This window comes from Hylaeus volcanicus, chromosome 6 (assembly GCF_026283585.1).
Source record: "Hylaeus volcanicus isolate JK05 chromosome 6, UHH_iyHylVolc1.0_haploid, whole genome shotgun sequence".
Classification (NCBI taxonomy): Eukaryota; Metazoa; Arthropoda; class Insecta; order Hymenoptera; family Colletidae; genus Hylaeus; species Hylaeus volcanicus.
In genome coordinates, this window is record NC_071981.1 from 7,613,060 (window position 1) to 7,639,473 (window position 26,414).

Below are 26,414 nucleotides of genomic sequence, written 5' to 3' on the forward strand. Positions count from 1 at the left end.
TAATTACCAATTTGCTGGGTGAAATATTACTTCAACTAACAAATAGTATAAAATAAAATATATAAAATAAATACTAGTAGATTAAAAGGAATGTTCAAAAATGAATTTATAGACGAAGCAGACTATAGAAAGACTTCAGACGATCGTCTCGTCGGACGGACGCTTCAGGAATCTGAGGGAAGCCTTGCATCGGTGTGATCCGCCCTGTATCCCTTATTTAGGATTGTACCTGACTGATCTTTCCTTCATAGAAGAGGGTACGCCAACAATGACCGAGGACGGCCTTTTGAATTTTTCAAAAATGCGTATGGTAAGTACTGTATTTCGATTTCTACCCTAACAAAGCTACTTAGGTGTCCTGTTTTTCACGAGCCACCCTATATGCTCTACTTCTACGTACCAGAGAAAACTACTTTCGTGTGGGTATTCCAGGTGTAGGCACCACTTACGATAAATAAATCCCTAAGTCTTCAAATCTATTATTATGATAAGTATTGCATTTCGATTTCTATCCTAACAGAGCTATTTAGGTGTTCTGTTTTTTTAAGAGTTACCTTCTATGTATCAGAGAGAACTACCTTTACGTTGGCCCCCAGATGTGCCAGTCACAATAAATAAATTCCTAACACAGTCCCTAAATCTATTCTCATTAAAGTATAATTAGATCTAAAATTGTTCCTGTCTTTAATGTTTCAGATTGCTCACGTGATCCGCGAGATACGTCACTTCCAGCAAACGCCGTACAAGATCGAACTAATAACAAAGGTGTCGAACTACCTGCTGGACCCTTCGTTGCTCCTGAACGAGAAGGACCTGTACCGCATGTCGCTGGAGATCGAGCCGAGGACATCCAGGCTAAGTAGTTCAACCTTAATTAATCTGCCATCCTCCGTGAGCAACACGCCCACGAAATGAAGATAAACGTCAGGCTCCACGAAATGGTAATCGATACGTAATTATTCCTTGTCCTCAAGCTACTTTCTAGAGTAAGACACCTAGACGCGAAGAAGGTCCATATTGAATTTTGAATTTCAATCGTTGCCAAAAAGAAAGAAAAAGGCAATTATAGGCTTTAAACACTTTTGACGAGCGCGAGTTAATCTCCTTGCGATTATGGTACACAGAGACGAACGATAGTTCGAAGCAGAGAATATGTCAAGACGAAAAAAGTCGGAAACTTTTGACGTTGATTATTCAATGATTTTAACGGGGAACGGGGTCAATGTTACGCTAATGTTGTAATCCAGAGCCTAACCTGCAAGTGTATCCGGTTCATCGAGTTTCTTTCAATGTAGATGTCCAATGTTTTTCGCGAGTAACATAGACGACGTCGTTCGGACATGAGCCAATGCGTTTTCAACCCCGTCCACTTCTGTTTGTCGTCACAGTAACGTCCGTGCTTCCTACAACTGGACTCGCGAATCTCAACGCGTCGAATTCAAGAGTGAAGGGGAAGAGGAAACGTTTACAGACATGTCGATCGGTTAGAGCAGGGCTGTGCAACACGAAAGCTTTAGATCACGGGGCGCGCGCAAACTGGTGGGACTACAAAGATACGTGTTGGCGTCACTGAGGTTCTCTGAGGCGCCACTGGGTGTTCCTGTGACGCCACTGCACTATTGGGTGCACTGCACTTCCTGAGGTGCCACTGCGCCTCTCTGATGCGCCATTGGGTATCCCTAAAGCGCCACTGTGCCTCTCTGATGCGCCACTAGATGGCCTTGAGGCGCTACTGTGCCTCTGTTGCGTCACTGGGTGTCCCTAAGGTGCCACTGCTCCTCTCGGAGTCGCCACTGTGCCATTGGGTCCCCGTGAGGCCCCACTGTGCCATTGGCTCCCTCTGAGGCGCCACTGCCCCTCTGTTGCGCCACTGGGTGTCACTAAGCCGCCACTGGATGTCCCTAAGGCGCTACTGTTGCCTCACTGGGTGTCCCTAAAGTAACCACTCCACCTCTGTTTCGTCACCGGGTGTCCCTGAGGCGCCACTGAGACTCCCTGAGGCGTCGCTGCGTCTCTGTTTCGTCACCGGGTGTCCCTGAGGCGCCACTGCGGCATTCAATCTTCCTGAGGTGCCACTGCGCCTCTGTTGCGCCACTGGGTGTCCCTAAGGCCCTACTGGGACTCCCTGAGGCGCCAGTGTGCCTCTCTAATGCGCTACTGGGTGTCCTTGAAGCTCCACTGAGCTTCTGTTGCGTCACTGGGAGTTTCTGAGGCGCCACTGTGCCATTGGGTCTCCTTGAGACGCCACTGCGCTTCTGTTGTGTCACTGGGTGTCCCTAAGGCGCCACTACGCTTCTGTTGCGTCACTGGGTGTCCCTGAGGCGTCACTGGACATCCGTGTGACACCACTGTGCCTTCGGGTCTCACTGAGGTGGCAATACGCCTCTCTGAGGCGCCACTGCCCCTCTCTGAAGTGCCACTAGGTCTCCCTGAGGCACCACTGCTCCATTAGCGTAGCGCCATCGAATTTTCAAGTGAGGTCATTGCATTTCGCTGTGGTATACACATTATGGAACATTTCATAGAACCATAAATAACGGTGTTCCCATTTAAATGTTGCAACTCTACGGTAGAATCACTGTTTGTTTACTATTGGTCAATTCTCCCTCTGCTGCCACTACATCTCTCTTTAACGCCACCAGTTTGCCTGCCAACCATCTACTGAAAGATTTCTAGGTGCTCAGCCACAATTAGACCGCACTAATCTTGAAACATGATCGATTGAAGCTTTGAGAATTTTCGTTGGAGCGCAGGATTGTTTTGAGTACCTGCACAGGGGAAAGTGTACAAACGATACCACGAGATATTCTTATTTATTTTGTTATACTGTACTGATTACTGTTACTGAGATTGTAGACCTCGTCCAGAGGCGACGTTAAATGGGTGGACACTATCGACGATGACTTTCGACGATCCACGTTGACGTGGAGGTTAGGTTGAAAGTCGAAGTTGAAGAGATATAGATCGCTGATTTTCAGTTAACTCAATATGAGCAGTATTACTCATCGAACGGCAAGTCCAAATGGGATACCAAACGAGGCACCGATTTCGTTGGAGATTGGAAATTGTATTTGACAATCAGTAGCGTAATGAGATGATGACTTCAGTCAGACCTTATTCGTGGACGTTCATTTTCCTCGAGATTCGGCCGTTTTTATTCCAACTAAATTGACTGATCATTTCGAAGGAATGCGTATTATTTGTTGAAAATTATTATACGCGTTACCGTGAAAGTGGACGTTTCAGCAACAAAAAGAACGTGTACAATCGTTAGATTACCTTTACTGAGACCCCACGTTCACGGTGATAATTTGTTACAGTTTGTGATTCCAGGAAAAGTTTTCTTATTCTCGTTCGAGAAAGAGTGTATTTCCAATCGTACCGTCGTGTATCTGTGTAAAAGTTTTACTAGTAACGAGATATATGTAAAATAACATTGTATAGCTTGTTAAGATTGTACAGCTTCTAGTATACTCTCGACTTCGTTTCGTGTGGAAGGTTCGACTTTACACTGAAAACGCGCATATCACCACTGAATGTGGTCAATCGTAGATTGAGAACATTCGTTTTAAACTTTTTCTTGATTACGCTATCGACGTTACTGTCCCATAACGGTATTATCGAGGCCGTTGTTGTGCATATCGACGCGTTAAAATAAGACAATTATTAATTGAACTAAATGGATTATGTATGTATCGTCGCGTTACGGGAGCCGTGCGAATCGTTGCACGTAACACCAACAAAAACAAAGTATCACCTTCAATCCGAATTTCTCTATACACGGTGACGAGTTTATTGAAAAGAAGTGCTTGCCAAATTAAACTGTAACAGTACTCGAATAATTAAGAGGGTTGTGTACTTTTAAGCACACGTGATTCGCTTAAAAAATGTAAAATAACCTTCCATATTTTTCCCTTGTCAGATAATATAATACTATTTGTTACAAAGATTCGATCAACTCAGAAAAAATACTCTTTTTCTTATAACAATTTATTTAACTATAGAAAAGACAATGGGACATCATTTCTGTTGTTACTTTCCAAATTAGAGACTCATAGATGTGCAATATATTTTTATATTCGACTCTGACTTTGTTTAATTTATATTATTTAATGAAATCACAACTTCCAGATGTGCATAGCTTTACTACGTTTGCACGTTGAGTCTCGAGAGAAAGAACATGGCGCGAGGACCACGTGCAGCGTGTTCAGAAAGATTTTCTGCAAATGTTTTACGCGAGGAACTTATCAAATACGTCAGCGAGCCACTTTTCGACAACCGACGTGTATATCTTGAGGTGTAGTCGAGTCAAACTCAATTGGCTGCTCGAGGTCATCGAACGGTAACCCCCCACTACGTTGTCCAGCACTCGCTCCGCCCTCAAGGCGCGTCACGTGTCTCTCCCGCGCAGACGCGTCACGCCAGCTTTCAGCGGCTGGTTGAATTTGATTCAATTACAGTCGTATTTTTAAGTTACTATTTACCTTGTATAAATATCCGCGACGAAGAAGAATTACCTATTGTAAATACGAAGCGTGTCGCTTCGTAAACCATGCATGAACTTTAATATTGATAAATTCGCCAACTGCGAATGAATTTGCTGTTAAAATGGAAAAACGATTAAATGGTCCGTGGATGAATAAATATATTCGTCGATGATGGAATTGTTTATGCAATCCGTGCAAACGATTCTGATTATATTACCACAGGAGCACGCGAGCAATTTTAGTCTACCAATCAGGAAACTCGCCTGAAATACTTTTACGTGTCAGGAATTAAGTACCTGATTATGAAGTTCCGATTTCGTTATTAATCGTTTAAATAATACAAGTAAGATTCATTTACGGATGCGAAATATAAGAAGTGGAATAATTATATACTATTGTCTCTGACAATAAGGATATAAAATATCTTGATAACTTGTGTTCATATGTATGGGGCTCTTATTAAAAGAACATTTTTATTCTGATGATTTCGGAACGAGGAACAAATTACTTTGGTGGAGCTTGCCGTGGTTACAATCAGTACTATAATAAAATTAAAAGTAATCATTGTTCTATCGGCTGTGTATTCGAGATTTCTTCGAAAATAATTCTACGTGGCATTAAAAATGTCAGTCTAGATCTGTGTGTAATTAACGTAATTCCTTCGTAACTTCAAATACGGGGCAATCATGATAACACAAACATCTTTTATTCTTCTAATACAACACTAGGCGCCATGATTACTTCAGCGCACGATGAACTTAGAAACTAGTGGCGCCACTAGTTCGCGCGCTCCCCGTGCGCTGAAATAATCATGGCGCCCACTTTTACTCTAATCACACCTGTCACTGATATAAAGGACAATCTCTTTCCCAAATTAACAATTGCAATCACGTGCCAATTTGTTTTCAATTAACGAAACGATTGAAACTGTAGAAATACTCAAAGTTTTCGCATATCCTAAAACGTATCAATCATTTTAAGATTCGTATAACCACATAGAAGAATATTTTCTAGTCGAGTGTGTATGAAAGTTACATTTAAAGTACGACGTTAAGTGTTTAAATTGCAACGGATGCATTTGGTGAATTTCTCGGTTAATTCTAAATACAACTTTCACTCAATCTTCCATAAAACGTAAGGAATCAATATAGAAATAATTTCTGTATAATCTTGTCGGTAACAGTGGATATAAATTTTACTGACTGTATAGCTATAGTATATTTAGAAACGACCCCTATAGAGGATGGATAAAACTCTTCAGTTTGATTGCTTTGATGTCTTTTTTAATTCATATTTTTAAAATGTGGTGAAGAATTATTATAATCTCTTAAATTCTCTTAAATTCTTATTTTAATAATTATTAAAGGATTATCATGTCTTGTGGAATTTATTGCACATTGTGATATTGTGTTACTGTAGACTTTTCTTTATTATTTAAACAATAATACACGTATACATATAGTACATAACAATTTAGACTGTTCCAAATAACCATTCCAGTTGTTAATAAATCTTGACGAGCAAGGAAGAGTTACATGTAAATGTATAATTGCAAATATATAAATACATAAAGTTAATCATGTCTGTAAACTAGAAGTCAGAAGACTTGGTGTCACTATGTTGCATAAATGGAGTAGAAAAACAATATTGTCGATAATTAAAAATTCTCAAACTATTCGTAAGTCGTTGGCTAGAGTACTAAGATTAGAATGTAACTATTGAAGGAATCTATTTCATATACAACCATAAATTAGGTACTTACAGAGTAGAGAAAGAGAGCTTTTACTTGTAACATATCTGCCAATTTTAAACCATTCATTCATATTGCGTTCGAAACATTTCTTTGCAACGTTGAAACTAAATAAACAAACAATATTTTTGAGAAAACCTATATACTAAAACATTGCATTTAATTTGTGTCAGGATTCTTTTATATATGTAGATTATGAGAGGTATTTCAAAATGTAAAGTTTGTTGATAATTTAATTATTTTTTGTTTGTTAATTCTGTAAATTTAGCACTGTTGATTTTATATACCAAAACGATGTCTTTTTCAATTTAAATAAAATACAAATTTTTCACTTGGCATTCGAATCAAGAAAAGTTAAAATAAAAGTGTTACTGCTAAATGATCTTTAAAAATATATTATTAGGGAGAAGTTGTACAAATTTAATAAAGGAGAATGAAATGGAATCGTTTCGATTCGACGAAGAGGAATGTAAAATTCCCGAGCCGTCGAGGCAGGGGCACAGATGTCGAATAATTTTATCGCCGCGAACTCGCGAGAATTGCATTACTCGCCCTGACGAATTTCCGGTAGCTTGCTGCCGTACAAAAGTTTCAGAGGCAATCAAAACTTGCGGGAATACGTGATCTGTACTGTAACAAAAACACCTGACGCAGCTCAGACCCTTCCGTACATGTGCGCCGATAAAGTAGGCCATGTTTAAAGTTGCAGCCAATTATTTTTGAGCGAATGCAAAAATGCTAAATCGACATGAATGTTAATCAACACACAGGCTTGCTCAGCTGTCTTTCCATCACGTCTAAAGACAATCAAACGAATTTCTTTCTTCGATGTTTCTTTAAATTTCAGATGAATTTTTCTTGGATAAAGAAATTGTTGTTAGGGATGCCTTGACAAATTTGAACAAATTTATCTACCTTGTGCCCTTGACGTCTATATTTTGAAAATATTTGGAATGTTTGAAATATTTGGAATGATACTCTGATAGTTTAATAAATTATGTAATATTATCCTTTGATTTCTTTGCAATAAGCTCGATAATCTCATGGCTGTAGAGTCACAACAGAAAACAACATTATATTGTACAAAGATTTAAATTACTTGTCTTACTTGTAGAGCATACGTATCTTAAGGAAAGCCAGAATGATGTGATATTAATTCATTTCTAAAGACACTGTACTCAATCTAGTCAATTTTTAAATAGTAGCCCAGAAGTGAGTGCCACGTTCAAGCGCACGGCGAGCGTAGGAATTATTGGCGCCACTGTGCCACGTATTTTCCGTGCTCGCCTCATGCTGAAATGACCATGCTGTCCCCGAAGTACCACTGCGCCTCTGTTGCGTCACTGAGTGTCCCTCCGGGGCCACTGAACATTCGCGTGACACTATTGCGCCTTTGGGTCTCTCTGAGGTGCCACTGGGTGTCCCTGAGGCGCCATTGGGACTCCCTGAAACGCCACTGCGCCTCTGTTAAATAGTAGTAGTCCAGTAGTGAGCGCCACGTTTCAGCGCACGGCGAGAGTATGAACTATCGGCGCTACTGTGCCATGTATTTTCCGTGCTCGCCTCACGCTGAAATGTCCAGACTATCCAATGCGAGTTTTATTTCCTCCATTAACAATGAAAGCAAAAATATACTGAAGAGTAATTGAATACTAAGAGTAACTGAATATCAAACTTTAATAACTGTTAATGAAAGGTGCAATAGGACACCCTACAGGGAAATTAAATTAGAGTTCAATGCAAATATCAAACACTAAGCGAAGAATATTTCACATTACTCGCTAATTATATACTTTAACGCAATACAACATTTCGCAGTAACTTTGAAAATTTCCGAGCACTGATTTATTACAAATTAAACTCTCTTTTACTACGCATTCCCAACTCATCCGTTTCAAAGGGTTTGCCCCGTTTTGCACTGAATCGTGCACCCTTTTTTTTTTGCCGCACTCACAACTATGATCGTTCGCGATTATTTATGAATAAGCATCGACGAAAAGAATTCGCTTCAGACGTTTACGTTACGCATCGTTAAATCTTGAAACACTCCGTTGCGGCTCCGAGCTTCGCGGGAAAGTCCGACCAGATACGGCCAGGCACAAAAGGTACAAACGGATACACGTTTCGCTTGGCCAAAAAGAAATTGCAAAACACCGCGGCGAGTGAATAGGGCAGCGGTGCACACGTGCTTTGGAGCGCGCGCGGCGCGGAAAAGCTGAAACATGCGATTCACTTTTAATGTTTCGAATCGCCGGTAACTTCAGAATATTTCATCGAGATGGTGTTTCAATTTGGGTCGTTAGTTTTCAGGGATTTTACCAGCGGCATTCACGGGAACCGAACAAATCGCGTTCCGTTTGATAGCGCGAGGTTGATGGAAAGGGGGAAGTTATGTTTGGTTTAAACTTCAGCGAGACCGTTTCTAACGAAACAGGATGCGCGCGATTTTATTTTTGAACGTTTCGTATCCGATGTTAAGATAGCGCAGTTTTTGAGGTAACGAGGAAACGGATAATCACTGGGTGTTTATGCAAATTCATGTTTTTAGAGGTACGGAAATGTAATTGAAACTTGAGGTGAGAGTTGTTTTTTTATAGGCCACAAATATCGGTTTTTTATGGCAATGTTTGAAGTTCATTCAGAGAAAGAGTATTACATATTGAAATATGCAACTTACGGGAAAATTTTTTTTATTTTCTTAATTTTTTGGGTATTTTTTAGCATCCCTCAAAAGAGGCTTCCTGATAAATTTTGAGATGTTTTTGGTCACTGGTTCAAAAAATATAGAATTTTCAAACTGCTCTTTGTTGGTTTTATGCTCAAGACTTTCTTAATAGTGGTCGAAATTCGAAAAGAACAAATAATGTCGAAATCAATCTATAATAAGTTCATAATAAGTAAAGAAAAAGTGTATAGTGTGAAAAATCCGTACTGATAATAAATGATAGTAAGACAAAAATTTTTTAATTTCTAAAAATCGAAAAAAAAATAGTAATTATGGAAGGCCCACCACCGGACCGGGCTTAAAAGTTGCAAGATGGATAGAAGTTTAAACTAGAAAATCTTCAAGAAAATCGAAGGATACACACAATCTTAAAAACACGATTGAAAACTTAAAATTCAAAAATCTCCAGTAAAAACACTTTAAATATTTTTTTCTTATTTTTCTCTGTAAAGGCTATATAAAACGAAAGTTTTGAAAACAAAACAATTGAATTTCGACCATTATCAAGAAAGTTATGAGTATAAAACCAAGAAAGAGCGTTTCTTTTTTCAAAAGTTCGATATTTGTTGAACCAGTGATCACAATTTACCAGGAAGCCTCTTTTCAGGAGTACTAAAAAATCCAAAAAAAATTAAGAAAATCAAAAAAATAATTTTTAAACATATGTTATGTATGAATATGTATGAATTTTTATGAAATTTTACAATGCATAATGATTATACTGTTTATTATTTAAAAATAGATTGTAATATACAATTGACCACCCTGATCATTGGTTGTGTCGTGTTTATGTAAAATAAAAAACAAAAGGAGAGATTAATGTACATGAATGTAATTTTCACCTATACCACTATGAACAATTTAAATTTACATTTAACAAAATGGTGACTCTCATTTAAAAAAAAAACGACTCCTCCCTTAAATAAAAGTATATCTTCTAAACTGTATAGCATGTACATTAATATTTTATATTTTGTTGGATTTGTGCACGTCCATATTTTCATTTGTCATAAATGCATAAACATCTACAGACTACGAACGTATACTTAACGGAATACTTATTTTTCGTGCACTAAAAGTTGCATAAGACATGTATTCGAAATCTCTAATAACGATAACTATAGTCAGGGTAAGAGTTTAAGATTTGCGAATGTGTGGGTGCGTCTGCGAACGTATGAGCTCGTGTTTGTGAGGTACAATGGCGTTCCTTTAGAATAGTTAACGTAAGCAGAACAATATCGATCACAAATCATCAGCTGGTTGTGAGTAAATGTTAACTAAATATCCACCATTAGATACCTAACGAATGGTGTCGACGATTAAATCATGTGCTTTTCGCCAGAGCGAAAGTTATGATAATTTCGGTTACGCAATTTGCAGGGCAAATTGTTAAATAAAACAAAATGATAACACAGAGACAACATATTCGCTGTAATTACACGTAGCCTAAGGTAAACATTTCAATTTATTTATTGATAAGTAACTGGATCATAATTTTATGCTTTCTGTAATTTCCCAAAACGCACGGTATTTACTATTCGATATCGCGCGCAGCATAATGTTATCGTAATTCAAAACTGTAAAACAGTGCTCGGAATTAGTTGTACGTTGCAGACCGATTCCTGAGGCACCGCCTACTGTAACCCCCACTACCGCTCTAGGCTCGATGGTCGAGCCGCCGATCGCGGGCGTGACGCATCCGTGTGGTTAAAAATTTCCTTGCGCTGTCAGTATTTTTTATTTTCACAGCTAATTGAAATTATTAATATTATGTTTAGGTCTATATACATCTTTTATATGTATATATAATAACAATAATGTATGATAGAATAATTGCAATTTTGTCAGTAACTTTTATATACCATCTTCATATATGTGTTATACCATCCCTTGTAGAATCGTGCAGACGACCAAGAAGATCAAATGAAAATTAATACGTTTATAATTTTGATTTCAATTTTCTTGCCATATATTATTATCGATCTTATTAATGTTTCATGGAATAGGCCTATAGAGGAAACCACTTTAAAGAAAATGCGTAATAATGCATTAATAATAGTAACTCTTGGATGATATGAAAAGCTATTGATAAAATTGCCATTATTATATCATAAATTATTATTATTATATGTATATATAATTTATAGCTTTAACGTAATATTAATAACTTTAATTATCTGTGAAAATTAAAAGTACTGACAGCGCAAGGAAATTTTTAATCACGCGGATGGAACCAGACATATCTATCGTCGGACGTCCCTGAGACATGCGTCACGCCCGCGATCGCGGCTCAGTCGTCGAGCCTAGAGTGGTAGTAGGGGTACAGTGGGCGGTGCCTCAGGTGTCGGCTCGAAATGTGAAACTAATTCCGAGCACTGCTGTAAAATATAGTGCACGCATTAACGTTTCAATTTTCACTGTTACCAATATGATTTTCATCTGAATTATTAAACATCGTTATGAGCCAGGGCGATAGCGACGCGCGTGTGAGCCCAGCGAGTGGGATAGATTTGAGAATTGAACCAATACGATTAATTATTGTGTATCAATGGTGCCGAAGGCTGAGGATAGATTAGACAATGCAGACGACTCTGACGTGAAGTCAGATAGTTGCAGGAATCGGTATCTCCCAGTAAAGGGTAACCGTAGGTTAGGGTGTTTGGTTGTTGGTTATTGGAGACAAATGCAGACGCCTCGGACGTTAAGTCAGATAGCTGCAGGAATCGGTATCTCCCAGTTAAGGGTAACAGTAGGGTAAGGTTCCAATTGTGAGATTGTTGGAAAAAGTGCAGCGACTCTGGCACGAAGTCAGATAGCTAGCAGGAATCGGTATCTCCCAATAAAGGGTAACCGCAGGATAGGTTGAATTAGGGAATTCGGGTTGAATACACTGAGCTTAAATCGTATCGTTGACGAATACTACGCGTCGCGGATAAAGCCTCGCAACTTATTAATTTAATTGAATAATAACTCGAGCGGCAAAGTTATTATGTTGTGGGATCGTTACACAGGCTAGGATTGGTTGTTATATCGTGAAGGTTTAGTAATTGACTTAGGAAACTTTGAATTTACACGAAAGAATATATATATTCAGAATAACTATACTAAGTTACAAATGTGCAGTGTTGTGTTGTCGCGGTCGTGTGTAGTAAACGTTGAATTTAATTACCTAATTGTTGCACGGTGTTAACGCACTGGCGATGCGGGGGTCGAGTGTGATTCTAAATGCCGTAATAGATGAAAACCGTCTTCGCGGATCTATAAGGTTAACTTGATCGAAAGGGAAACTGAAGCCCGATCTCACTAAAGCACACTCTGCAACGATGGACGTGATGTGACTCTACGTAACTCTATCGTTCTAATCCCTCGAGCAACGAAAATCGTGGGTTTATATACCCCTAAATGTTGGTGGGGATCCGTCGGTGATTTCCATATTTGGAAATCTGACGGTTAGGATTTTCGTGGCTCTGAGGTGAGCAGCTGCGTTCCCTGGGAAAGGGTAGATAAGAAGTCTTCCCACGCAACGCAAGTCGAAGATGATGTTAAGAGTATACAGCTGCAGGATGCACTCCAGGGAGACCGGGCTCCAAATTCCAGGAGGGTAGATAAAATAAAATTGATGAACGCGAGCTTCGGAAACAAACAGCGAGTTTCTGTATACGTAACAATCGTATCAAATGAATTTTATTTCCTTGTAGGAAATATTACAGTTTCAATCAAATTTAAAAATATGTGAGGATATCGTTTGCAGTGAATTATTTTTACCGTGCGATTGCAAATGTAAAGTACGATCCAGTTACTAGCATTTAATTTAGTTACAATATTCTGTGAAATATTATTATAAACCACAACGGAATATTTTTTACGATTTCTGTGTAGTAACAATTTTCGAATGTTGCAGTGGAACCTTGATAATTTCGGAAAAACAAGGCTCGAAAATTCCTACAATGAGGAATATTAAAATAACAGTTTTTATATTTTCCAATTTATTCCACCAAATAATTTATTAAATCCAGTAAGTGAAAAATTTAATTACTCGAATTGAATTAATTAATCAATATAAACGTAACGAATGGGATATTTATTGAGGTTCTACTGCCGACGTTGAACCCAGCGCAAGGAACTGATTTAACATATCTCTATCTTCGATTTCTCCGCTGTTTCGACATTTCTCTCTCAAGTCTCTCGAAAGTTAATAATAAAACTCGATGTAAGCGTCAATGACTACTGCGACTGTGAAAAGTGGCTCGTAAAGTTGAATCAAAGGAAGAAATAAAAAAAAAATAAAGTGATAGTAATCTTCCTTAACGTGTATTTGTAAACTCCCTTGTTATACTGTGTGTTATCTTTGATTCAATCAAGAACTTCAATGTTGCATATGTTTGTAAGCTGAGAAGCGAATAGGGTCGGGAGCAGATTACTTTCCTTCAAGAATCAATGAAAAAATAAAAATGAAAGGCCAACGTCTATTCAAATATGAATTTGAAGACTATACCTTAATCGTTAATGCTGTCTATTGTTTATCAAACATTTTATATCTTCGATCTGTATACATTAAATAGAAAATATTCTTCTGTAACCTGTCACTGTAATTTTATTATAATTATCCATTAATCAAACTCTTTGCGTCGACGGTTTCAGGATCGATGTTATGGTGCTGTCTCTCAAGATGTCTCGTTACTTTTCGTCATGCTAATTGGAACTAAAATAAGTTCGATTTTTCGTACGTCTTTGGAATTTTCATTTTGGTATTTCGCTTCCCTTTCACAGGAATCAACGGATGAGAGTAAAATGCTGTGAAGGTAAGGAAACACGTAATTGTAGGGTATTAACATGTTAATAGTGCCATTTTTATTAATAGCAGTAATTTATAGTAATTGTTCCATTGATTCAATTTAGACGTTTGTTTAGTATAAAATTGTATATTGATGTAGGGTATTAACATGTTAATAGTGCCATTTTTATTAATACCAGTGATTTATAGTAATTGTTCCATTAATTCAATTTACACGTTTCGTTAGTATAAAATTAATGTGGTGTATTAACATATTGTTAACGGTGTAATTTTTGTTAATAACAGTAATTTAAAGTAGCTTTTTTCATCAATTTAATGTAGGTGTTTGTGTAGTATACAATTTTAATCTTTGGAATGAATGTATGTAATAAACTAAAAGTAATTTTAATCCGGCTTTGTTAAAAACGAACTACAAAAGTGTTACGACAATGGAAGAAACATATTTGATATTAGGGTGGTTCTTAAACGTGCGATTTTCGAATTTTAATGTTCCTATGTTCTTTAATTCTTTGAAATAACTAGAAGGAAATTTTTTAAAAATATTAACCCTCTATCTCAATTCTCAGCACTTAAGAGACCTTTTTGCATTCGGATTTTTATATTTTAAGAATGAAATAACAGAAACATTATGAAACGGTATATCCTTAAAGGAAATTGAATGCTCTCCAAAAAAAGACTCTTGCAGAAATCTCGTAAGTCTAACCAGTACAAAGTTATGGCGTGATAAAGTACAATTATAAAAATTTAAAAAAACAAATGAGATTGCTCCCACCAAAATAAACCCTTTTCCCTATCAAAACCAAGATGATCGCTCTCCTGACGATCGAGACATCTTCCTAGCGGTATCCAAGTCCATCAAACAGACAAACACCAACACGCAACCTTTCTCTCCATCTGTAAATTGCTCCAAAAGACGAAGGTATCGTTACACCGCCTCGGATTCGTGTTTCAACGAACCTTACACTCGGTATCATCCCCTGGCGGTATCATAATTGCAAACGTCAACCTGAAAACCGTCCAAGACAAACGAAAAGAAGAAGAAACAGATTTCCTTCGCGCTCGCGTTTAAACGAGTCCGACAACAATGGAGGCGGATGGTCGGATCTTTGAAGAGAGCCCGTCGGATTATTGCGCGTCTGTCCTTTCTACCTCGTTCCATGCGAAACTGGTATCAACCGATGGTGACGCGTTACTTTCAAACTTATTATAACAATCCATTTACCCGCGGCTAGGAGCTCACGGTATTTTCTCTTAACGATTTCGCGGTTTCCTGGCCGGGAGCGCTTTTGCGACAGGCCCCGGTTCTTTTCATCGCGAGCTCCGGAGGCATTATCCGCGCAATGAAAGTCGTAACCTCGACGTCATCTTTGAAATTGGTCGCCATTGGTGCGTGGAAACAGTACTCGTGCTGAGGCATTAACGCTGAACAAAGTGATCATTTTCAAACGTTCGAATGTAGTTCTTATATGCAATATATGAAGGAAGGTTATGTTTCGTTCCGTGAAAATATCGATCGAATGATAGATGTATTCGACGTTTTTCGGGCGGCTTCGCGAGATATCGTGGCGCGCGTTGCCGTTTTGTTCGAGGCAAACGACTTAAGGGTCGCACAGATTATTCTGACGTGACGTGACGTGGGAACAGGCTATGTGGGCCCACGTCAGCAATGAGAAATTGTCAGAAATAATGAATCCTTTGATAATTCTGAATTTATGGCACTTCGGTTATTGAGGTCGAAACGGGTATTAGAGATTCTAAAAACCATTCAACGCTAAAGACTCGAAATACGTTAAATCTCAAAAATAACCTTTTCTCGTCCGCAGGCCAAACGTACCAACAAAATTTCAATGGTATGTTCCTTGCGAGGGAACACTTTTTTTTTGCAATGTCGAAGAGGTATCGCGGTAGGCGATGTTAACTACTTCAGACGTGTAGTTGTCCAGTTTGTCAACACCAACCTAGCCGTGCGAGATTTAATAACGTTTAACGTTTAATAACGATATTAAACATTTGTTTACAGTACAAATAAAGATCGTGCATAACAATAATAATACTAATAATTTTTCTTATTAAAATTCCTTAAGATCAGATTTAATAATTTTATTTATTATTTCAATATGTTTAATCATTTCAAGTACAAGAAAAATTATGTTTTTGTATTTAATATGCTGCATTTTATATCTAATCAAATGCATGAAAAGCTGACAAGAATGCAGTTTAAATAGAAATTATTTCATACTTTTCACTGCATTTTCTCATACTTTTATAACCAATTATATCTAGAGCTGCTCATATAAATTACTGGTCATATAATTTATATAAATTAACTAAAAATTATTTTATACTTTTTAGTGTAGTTTTTGTTTTTTAAATTAGTTTATCTCTTAAAAATGAAAAACAGGTTCCTAGAAAACACTCAAGTCTTCTGACGCCTTCCAACGCTCACGAAAAATGTAGTAGTTTTGATGTGCTCCTGACGCGTCAGAACGCACATTTCGTCAGATAGCATCAGCCCACGTCACATCAGAGTAACGTGAACGTCGCCATGCAAAACCCTATATTAGATTTTAACCACGCGTCTTATTCCGTGGGCCCACGTGGGAACACGCGTGTCGCGTCAGATGGAGTCAGCCCACGTCACGTCAAATTAATGTGAACGTCGCCATGCAAAACCCTATGTTAGATTTTCATATCACGCGTCTTATGACGCGGGATCACGTCACGTCAGAGTAATCTGTGCGACCCTTTAGAGTAGACTTTTATTCGTTGTGCGATGTAACGGTTGCGTCAACCTGTTTTTATATATACTTCTTCAATTATATGTTCTAAAATATATCTTATGTTCTAATTTCTAACACGTCTCATTTATTCGCCGCCCTCGATCATCCCAAGTCCTACATATATAAATTATATTCAATTGTTCTATGCGTGAACAATTTAGTAACACGTGAAATATATTTGTATACACTTGTATTCAATTGTGGAAAGAATGTTTAAGACTAGTCATTTGACAATTACGGTAGTAATAGGTACAGAGGAAATATTGGTAGGTTTATTATTGATCCTTTGATTTGTCTGATAAAGTACATTGTATTTTGGTGTTTTAAATATTTTATCAAATAATGACATAAAAAATATTCAGACCACACTTCCATTTAACAATGAATATGATGTACAATACATATAGTATTATTATTAAATAAATAACATATATACAATTTCTTACTGGTTCATGTATTAAAGTATACAGTCAAATATATGTAAGAAATACAATATTGTTTATGTTATGGAATAAAGCTTACTCATAAATCGTGTGTATTTCCCCAAGATGCTTACTCGTCAAAGCGTTAAATAAAAAATTTGTTTTCAGGTTTTAAATACGCATCTTAATTTTAAACAAAGAATAATTTTACAAGTATTGAACTTAATATGTAAATTTTTGTGTTAAGATACGTTGCAAACCTGTAAGTGAGGAAAGGTGAAATAACAGGCTGATATTAGAATGCAGTTTTTGGTGCATTACTATAAAAAAGTAGAAAACTATTTCAATTATAGTTAGAACATAATAACGGATTTAAAGAATTCCTTTTTTTCGTGGCGCAATAAGAAGGCAGCTCCGGTCACTAGAAAAACTGAAAATGTCGAGCAGGAAGACGAATGAATTTTGCACTAATTTTACAATTTTTTGTATTCTGCATTTTTTATTTGTATTGCCAAATATCTTAAAAATAAAATAATCACGTGTTTAAAAGAAAATTTTGTTCTCTTCATTCGAAAAATCCCTTAAATTTCAGGTGTTTTTAGAACAGGGTGCAATAAGGAGGTAGCTCCAAAAATTAATCCTCCCCCCACCACTCTGGAAAAGAAGGATGAAATCCGGAACGACATAATTTCATAATTAGGTACCTATGCTATGACATGAAAAAGAAAATGTTAAAAATGTCAAAAATCTGAACTTCAAACCATTTTTTTTTTAATTTCCTAAAAATTTGAAAAAATAGAGCTGTCTTATTGATGCGCACGCCTAGATTGCTAAAAATCAATTAACGCGTGGCTTATTTCTGCCAAGAAGATTTGCCTTCAGAATCAGAATTTAGCAGGAGAAAATTGAATCGAACGGTGAAATGTGTTTAGACGTTCCGGATGTAACGTTTCCGCCCATTATGCAGTTTAAGGAGTTCAGGTGAGACACGCAAGAAGCGATACGTAGGTAACGTAATTCGAGAAACCCCGAGCCAAGTTTCCAAGGATCAACCGAAATCCTTCGCAGATGTACTCCAACGAGGGTTTACGATACGTCAACCGCTATCGACGTGCACGAAGGGACTCCCAAAGCTTGCATGTTCTAATTACAGTCTGGGATTCACCAATCTGTGAACGAATACGAATGGCAAACGCTGCGGTGTTGGGAAAATTCGCGAAATCTCGAAAATGGCGAAGCTGAGACGTGTTCTAATTTTTCTTAAAGAATATTATATATTATTAACAGAATATTACGTATAAGAGTTGGGCTCTTGTGCTTTTATGAGGGACGAGGAAAATGTCAAGGGGATGAAAGCATTACTTTTTCTTTAATGTCAGCTGCTTATTTAAGGCCTCCATTTCTGTACGCCGTGCATTAATGATTCCATCCTTCCATTCATAATGTATCTGGTGGCTGTATATGTCAGCAGTCGGAAATTTTATGCGATAAGGGTAGTTTACTTATTTATGGCCGTGTATGGGATAGTAGTTATGGAAATAACCTTATACATCAATTGACAGCACCATTTTGAACTTGTACTAAAATAATCAGCATTGTAGTGCATAATACATGGAATAATAGGATAATGCATCGAGATACTACGAAATACTACATATCGCACACGGTGTAGTACTGCAAAAAACAATACGTGATCATGTACAACAATACATGAAATAATGCATGTAATAAATAGCATAATGCATCAAGATACTACGAAATACAGTACTGTCTCGAAATAAGCAAGTAAGTAACTAAATAAGCTAGTAAAATCGAATTCTTTTCGGATCTCGGCGGGCAACTTCAAATAAAAAGGTGGGGGTAGCGAGTTGCTTATTTTGAGACGGAAAACATTTGCTTATTTCGAGATAATACTGTACTACATATCGCAATACAGTGTAACACTGCAAAATACGGAATGTAACACGTCAAACTTGCAAACTAGATTTTAAAACTGTAATATACAAAATACTGTAGCATCATGAAGCATAAATAATAATAGCATAATGCATCAAGATACTACGAAGTATTACACATCGCACACGGTGTAATACTGCAAAATACAGTAAATTACAGAACAAACTTGCAAACTAGAATTTTCGAAGGTGTTACAGGGTCTGAATATAAATGAAAACAATTAACATGTATACATCCCTAAATAAACGTACAAATATAAAAACATAAATTATCCAGCGATTGAAACAGTAAACGAAAGTAATGATAAGGAAGTAATTCCTTAAATATTGAAACAAATTGTCCATTTTCTTACTTTCTATTTAAATAAATTTCAATATCATAAAAAAACGTGATTATTCCCTACTGTACCATTACTGCAAATTTTTCCTATTACAAATGCAGAAAATAGTATTTTGTTGATATACTTAATACATCGATGCAATATTAATTAAATAATCCTTTGTAAACTCATTCAAAGCTTTACAATGATAATTCACCCCTTTGACAGAGCTAGTTAATTCAATCCAAAGCTTTATATCACGTAGCATCAGAAAGATGAAACTGTGATTTCTTAAGATTTTATCGTCTCGGAACGACCAGTCCTGAGCGCCTTGAAACTGCACCTTTTAAGTTAACGAGTTTCATGATTTTTATGATATAAATTAATGCGTCTATGTACCTAGGCGATGAGATTGCCGACTCGAACGAATTAATAGCAAATCCTTTTGTGAAACACTTCAAGTCTGTTTATCCTGCTCGCAAATCAAACAGTAATTTGAACAATTGTATAAATAATAGCGCGAGATTAATATTTTTTTATCTAACTTCAATATCAGCATAGAGGATATTTTCCACACCATTATTTCTCCAGCTTTTAAAAAAGTATAAAACTTGAGGGGCCTTCTTGATTTGACAATCCAAAAAATTAGGCACACTTTAAGTATTTCTTACAAAGACAATTTTTTAAAAGAAGAATGAAAAAGTTTCTTCTACTATCAAAACAGTTCATAAAGAGTATAAAAATATTTTTGTACGATTCTTATAAAATTTATTTATTGATTTATATTTTTGTTAAAATTCTGTCAATGTTTACACAAAATATTTGTATACTCTTTATTATTAATACCCTATATTATTAGTATAGAAAAAATTAGGAATTATTCCTTATTTTATATACTTCAAAAAAAATTCCTAAACATGCTAATTCACAAAAGTATCAAACTCAAATTTCACGATTATTTAAACACACTTATCTTCATAATTTCTTTATTTTTAAAATGTTTGGATGTTAATCGTATTCATTATCGCGAATTAATCTACGTATTTCGGAATTTATCGAGGTAAAATTAAAATTATGGATCGATACGTTTATTGATTATATTTTTTGTTTGATTTATATTCACGTTAAAATTCTGTCGATGTTTACACAAAAATATTTGTATGTAGAGTAGAGAGTAGAGTATAGATTTTAGCCCATACCGAGCACTCAGTCTCTATGGACCATTGTACTCGGGCCCTTACGGGCGGGCGTTAAGGGGTCGAGGGGGAGAGGCCGGCCTCCTGTGCAAAGCGCAGGAGTTCGCCGATTCCCCTCTCTGTCACCCTGACCGCTACTAGGTGCCGGTCACCTAGGATCCTTTCCCTAGAGTCCTCAAGTGCCCTGGACCCAGCAATCACGTGTAGCGGGGTTTCATCCGCTTCTCCGCATCTAGGACAAGTGGGGTTATCCCCCAATCCCAGTCTAGCTAGATGCCTTCTGGTGTGCCAGTGCCCCGTGACCAGTCCGACGATAAGCCTGAGCCTATCGCGGTCCAGTCTTACCAGTGCACTACCCAGTCCACTGGAAGGTTGCTCTAGCATGGCCCTTGTGTGTCCTATCGCCGGTCCATGCCTCCAGAGGTCCAGAAGGCAGCCCTCTGCCCACTGGTTATTCAGTTTTCTTACATGGCCGGCTGGGACACCCACAGAGCACACGATCGCGCTCTCTGTCCCTCAAGTCCCTTGTCTGGCTAGATCGTGTGCTTTCTCATTCCCCCGAATGCCGGCGTGCCCCGGCACCTAGCTGAGGTTCACCCTGTTGTCCCTGGCAAGCTGGGACAACAGGTCTACACAGCTTTTTGTTGTCGCTGAGGTCACACCTACTTTAGTTAGCGTCCTCAGCGCAACCATACTGTCGCTGCATATAAAAATGTGCTTGCGTCTGTATCCCTTGTCCAGAATCCCTCTGGCGCAGGCCCAGATCGCAAACATTTCTGTTTGGGTTATGGATGTAGACGGGTCGAGGTGGAACGATAGCTCCATCCTGGGCCCTCCGCACCATACTCCCGCACTCACTCCTGTCCTCGATTTGGCCCCGTCCGTGAACCAGACTAGCCCTCCCGGGGACAGTACTTCTGCTTCGCGCTCCGCCCATGTTTGTCTGCTGGAGTAGCGGAGTGAAAACTGGTGGTGGAATACGTGGGCCATTGGGCAGCGATCACCCCCGAGGCTGAGTACCTCATGAAGGTCCTCAGCCTGTTGAAGGATGCTCGCATGACCCTCCCTGGCCCTAAACTATCTTCCACTCACGTACAGTCTGCAAGCTGTACTTCTTGCCTCTGCCATCGCCGTGACATGCGGTGGTGGCAGGTTTAGCAGGGCGCACATCGCCACTTTTGGGGTGGTCCTGATCGCACCTGTGATGCCCAACAGCAATAATCTGAACACCCTGTCCAATATCTTCTTGTTCGTGCCTCGACTCAGCGCGGGCCACCAAACAATTGAAGCGTAGCAAAGTTGGGGGACTAATATCGTTATGTAGCCATTTTACCATTTCTGGTTTCAGTCCCCAGGTTCGTTCAAACATCCTCCTGCTGGCCCAGAAGTTGGCCGTTGCCTTCTGTGCCTGTCTGGTGATATGGCTTTTCCACGTGAGTCTACTGTCTAGGGCAACTCCGAGATATCGGGCCCCCCTGGAGAGTTTGAGCTCTACGCCGTATAACGTGGGAGACCTCAGTGTGAGGTTTCTTCTTTTTATAAACTGCACCAGCTCAGTCTTAGTGGGGTTAACCCTCAAATTCTGAGCAAGGCACCATCTTTCTACCTTGTCCAGAGCAGTCTGCATTCTACTAGCAATCCTGCCCGGGTGATTGCCGACAACAGCTATGCAGATGTCGTCCGCAAAACCTACCACTTTCACGCCCGGCTCTTCGAGTTGTACGAGGAGCCCGTCGACCACTAGTAGCCACAGCAGGGGGGAAATTACGCCCCCCTGGGGGCAGCCACTTCCGACTAAGGCTCTGATCTCGATCCCATTGAGACTGGTCGTGATGGTCCTGGTGCTCAGCATGCGACGAAGCCAGTCGACGATGGTGTCGTCCACTTGGAAACGTCTTGCCGCTGAACAGATTACATCGAAGGAGGTATTGTCGAAGGCTCCTTCAATGTCAAGAAAGGCGCACAGGCTGGACTCTTTCTTGCTGAAAGACCTCTCGATGGTCCTGACTAGGTCTTGAAGGGCCGTTTCGGTAGATCTGTCCGTCCGATACGCGTGCTGGTGGGTACTCAACGGGTTTAGCGTCAGCACTCCGTCTCTGATATACCTGTCAACCAGTCGCTCCAGCGTCTTCAGCATAAAGGACGTTAGGCTGATAAGGTCTAAATGCCTTTGTGGTGTCATAGCTGGTCTTCCCCGGTTCGGTATGAATACCACTCTGACTTCCCTCCAGCATTTGGCACGTATTTCAGTGCTATGCAGGATCTGTAGATCCTTAGCAGGTGCCCGACTAGCACCTCCCCGCCCTCCTGCAAGAGGGCAGGGAAGATACCATCAATCCCTGGACTTTTGAATCTGTCGAACTATTCCAGGGCCCACTTGATCCTGTTAATTGTGACGATTTGCCTCGGCGTGCCCCAGTCCCTCGTCTCTTGGCCTGTGGGCTCGCTCCATCTAGACGATATCCCACCGCTAATTCTGGACTCGGGAAAGTGTGTCTCCAACAGGTGCCCTAGAATGGACTCCCTAGTGTCAACTGCCGTACCGTCTGGGAGTAGCAATCCTCCCAGGTCGGTGCAAGGTCCTTGGAGGAAGACCCTTCGGAGCCTGGCAGCCAAGGGTAAACTGTCCATTTTCCTGAAGAAGCTCCTCCAGGCCCTGGTTTTGGACTCCCTGATGCGCTTCTTATAAGTCCTCTGCAAGGCCCTATAAGCCGCCCAGTCAGACTTGCCTATAGTTTTCAGGGCCTCATTTAGCAGTTTGCGAGATCTGGAGCGGAGGGCGGAGCTCCACCAAACTACTTTTTTGTCCTACCTACGACTCTTAGGCGGGCACGAGACTTCATAGGATTCTATCACCGAAGAGCATAGAAAATCTACTTCTCTTTCTATAGACCCTATGGTCCCAGAGCGATCTCGCAGTCCCCCCAGCCTCAGACCTAGTTCTTGTTTAAAAGAGCTCCAGTCCGTGGCCTTGGGGTTCCTGTACACCGCGGCCCTAATTGAGGTTGGCTCTATCGCTAATTTAAAGGATATACGACGGTGGTCCGATAGCGTGTCATCATCGTCCACTCGCCACTCCCTGATCCACTGTGCAACCGCTCGTGTTCCCAGTGTGAGATCGATCACCTCTTTCCTACTGGAGGTGACTAACGTAGGCTGGGATCCCTTATTTAGGATTTCCAAGTCCGTGGAGGAGATGTACTCTAAGAGGTCTCTCCCCCTGTTGTTGATGTTAGAACTCCCTCATATTATGTGGTGCGAGTTAGCATCGCACCCAATCACTAGGTCCAGTATTTTTTCTTTACAGTAGGTGATTGTGGTGTTGACCCCCCTCCCCCCCCCCCCCACCGCCGCATATGGCTGATTTTCGCCGCTCCTATGTCCTTACTGCAGTACTTATCCAGTCTTAGAGCGCCGAGACTACGGTTTACGTAGATGCAGGCCCTGGGTCCTGGTTCGATCCACGAGGGGGTGCTTATTAACACCTCATGCTTGGTAGATATCCCTCTGATCAGCCCCTTGTACACCCAAGGTTCCTGAATGAGGGATATATCTGTTTGCTCCATTGCAATGGCCCGGCTTAAGACGGCCGAGGCGGCTTTGCAGTGTTGTAAGTTAATCTGCGAGCATCTAAGGCTGTCCCCTACCACGTTGGTAGGGGCCGTGCCGACCCTCGCTCGTTGACGTGTCGGGGGATATAGGGGGTCACTGGCGGATTCCCTATGAGGGTTTTTTGTTCCCCTCTTTGGGCCTCCTCTAGGCCCTCCTTAATCAGGGCTTGGTTCTTAGAGGGCCTGCCCCTGCCGCCTGATCCCGAGCCCTTCTTACCCCTTCCCCTCTCAGGTACGGGTCCCTTACCCCTAGAGGGGACGGTTTTAACCACCACCGTTGAGGATTCGGGCCCCCTACTGAGGGGGACATTGGTACCTCGGCTTCCGGGTTCGTGGCCGGTGGTCCGGGTTCCGTTGAGGCCCGAACGACCTCCATCGGTTCCCCAGCCCCGGTTCCACCTCCCTTTGCCGGTTCCGCACCTTTGTGCGAAGGTTCCTTGGTTCCCACGCTGGTCCGGGTACGGGTCTCATAAAAATGAGCCCTCCGCAGCCCGCAGTGGGGCCTGAGCCCCTCTTCCCCCAAGATTTTGAGGGACTCGGCGTCGACGTCGAGCAGCATGTGCGTAGAGCTACCAACTATTTTTCTGTCCCACAGCCTCCATAAGGAGGTCCGTAGGCCAGGGTTGGTATGCTTTAGTCTTCTCAGGATGACCTCGGTGCTCTCCACCATCATGGGGAAGATCGCTGTCATTCTGCGAAGATTTGGGAGTTGCTCCCTCTCCAGAACCTGGAGTGAGGCTCCCTCCCATGGGTTCAGGCCCGTGACAGTCTTTTTAAGCTATCTCTAGGCCTCTTCGTCCGAGCAGGTGTTCCATAGGAGCCCCTGCTCGAACTTTACCCCCTCAAAACGAGGGGCCTTTTCCTCTGCATCCTGGGCCTCCATGAGCCCAAGCTGCACCTGCTTTGCCATTCCCTCGGTAACCATCGCCTCGGGGTAGCCGGAGAGCGCCACTGCCGTTCTCCTGCCGCCCTTCAGCGCCTCGGCGTAGCCTATCGGGGAAGGCAACTTTGTTTTCTTTTTCAGGGCCTCTGGGGGGGTCTCTTCATCTGATCTGGGCCTTTTCAAGCCCTGATCCTAGACCCCTCTCGAGTTCCCTGCCGTTTCGCTCGAGCTAGCCGCCTCTGAGGCCGACAAACGCTCTGCCAATTTGGCTTTGCGCGCCTTCCTCTTGGCGGCTCCACTTTTCTTCTTCCATATGCGGTTTTTGTCTGTGGATTCAGTGGTCCTAGTCGATGCCCGGCCCTCCGTCTCCACAGACGATTTAGGTGTAGCCATCGACAGCCCTCGCGTCAGCTCGGTTAGTACCTCGCCGACACAGAGGTCCGCCTCAACCACACTAGACGTAGTCGAAGGTCCCTCTGTCGGGGTCTCTTCGCGTTGGGTATTAAACGATAAATTTCGTGCTTCTATAGAAGGTCCCACGAGAAGGCAGGAAATATGCTGTTCGCCCCCGCAGAGCTTGCTTGCGGGGGTAAGGCTAGAATACAATGGGGTTTCGCCTGGTGCCCCAAGGGCATCGTTCCCGACACCGTCACTCCGGTGCCATCCACCCCTTAGCACGATAGCTTACACCTTGGCTTGGGGAGTTGGTCCGCGGCGGGGCCTTGGTTCCCCTGAGCCGGGTTTTACGCCGGCCGGGTCCCGTATAGCCCTCACTGACCCTGCCACATTGGCCTCCCCGACCGATTGCGGGTTGAGATCCGCGCCTCGGTACGGGTCTGACCTCGGCATGCCTAGCCGTTTCCCTATCCGCCATCCGGGGACGCTCCCGGTAGGCATTCATCCTCATCCTCTCCCCCCTTTCGGGGGTGGGACCGAGAAAATATTTGTATACTTTTTATTATTAATACCCTATATTATTACTATAGAAAACATTGGGATCATTCCTTATTTTATATACTTTGAAAAAAAAAAAATTCCTAAACATGCTAATTCACAAAAGTATCAAACTTAAATTTCACGATTATTTAAACTCCCCTATCTTCATAATTTCTTCATTTTTAAAATTTTTGCATATTAATCGTATTTATTATCATAAATTAATGTACGTATTTCGGAATTTATCGTGGTAAAATTCAAATTATGGATCGATACGTTTATTGATTAAACTTCTTGTTTGTCTAATTTATTAAACGGATCCATCAAGCTATTCTCTTCACCGGACGAACATTTTCAAATATCGTGAAATATCGCCAGTCAATAATACCAAACTATCGATACTTCCATAACCATTAAACGCGAAATGTTGTAAAATTGCTATGTCTCGATCTGTTTACGACGCGATACTTTTTGTACGGCGGTTTAACTGTACTAAACAAATGCGTTTATCGCTGGCACGTTAATAAGAGTAAATGTGAACGCAGTAGACGTGA

The 26,414-nt window shown here is 40.6% G+C and overlaps 1 protein-coding gene across 1 annotated transcript in view; it reads left to right on the top strand.

Moving 5' to 3' along the window:
- LOC128878500 (ras-specific guanine nucleotide-releasing factor 2-like) overlaps window positions 1–17,430 on the top strand; it is a 40,879-nt gene extending 23,449 nt beyond the window's left edge. The window contains exons 23-24 of the mRNA XM_054126752.1: window positions 113–310; window positions 697–17,430. Coding sequence (XP_053982727.1) covers window positions 113–310; window positions 697–915 — 417 coding nt within the window. The 3' untranslated portion in view covers window positions 916–17,430. The remainder of the gene's footprint in view (window positions 1–112; window positions 311–696) is intronic.
- The last annotated feature ends 8,984 nt before the right edge of the window (window positions 17,431–26,414 follow it).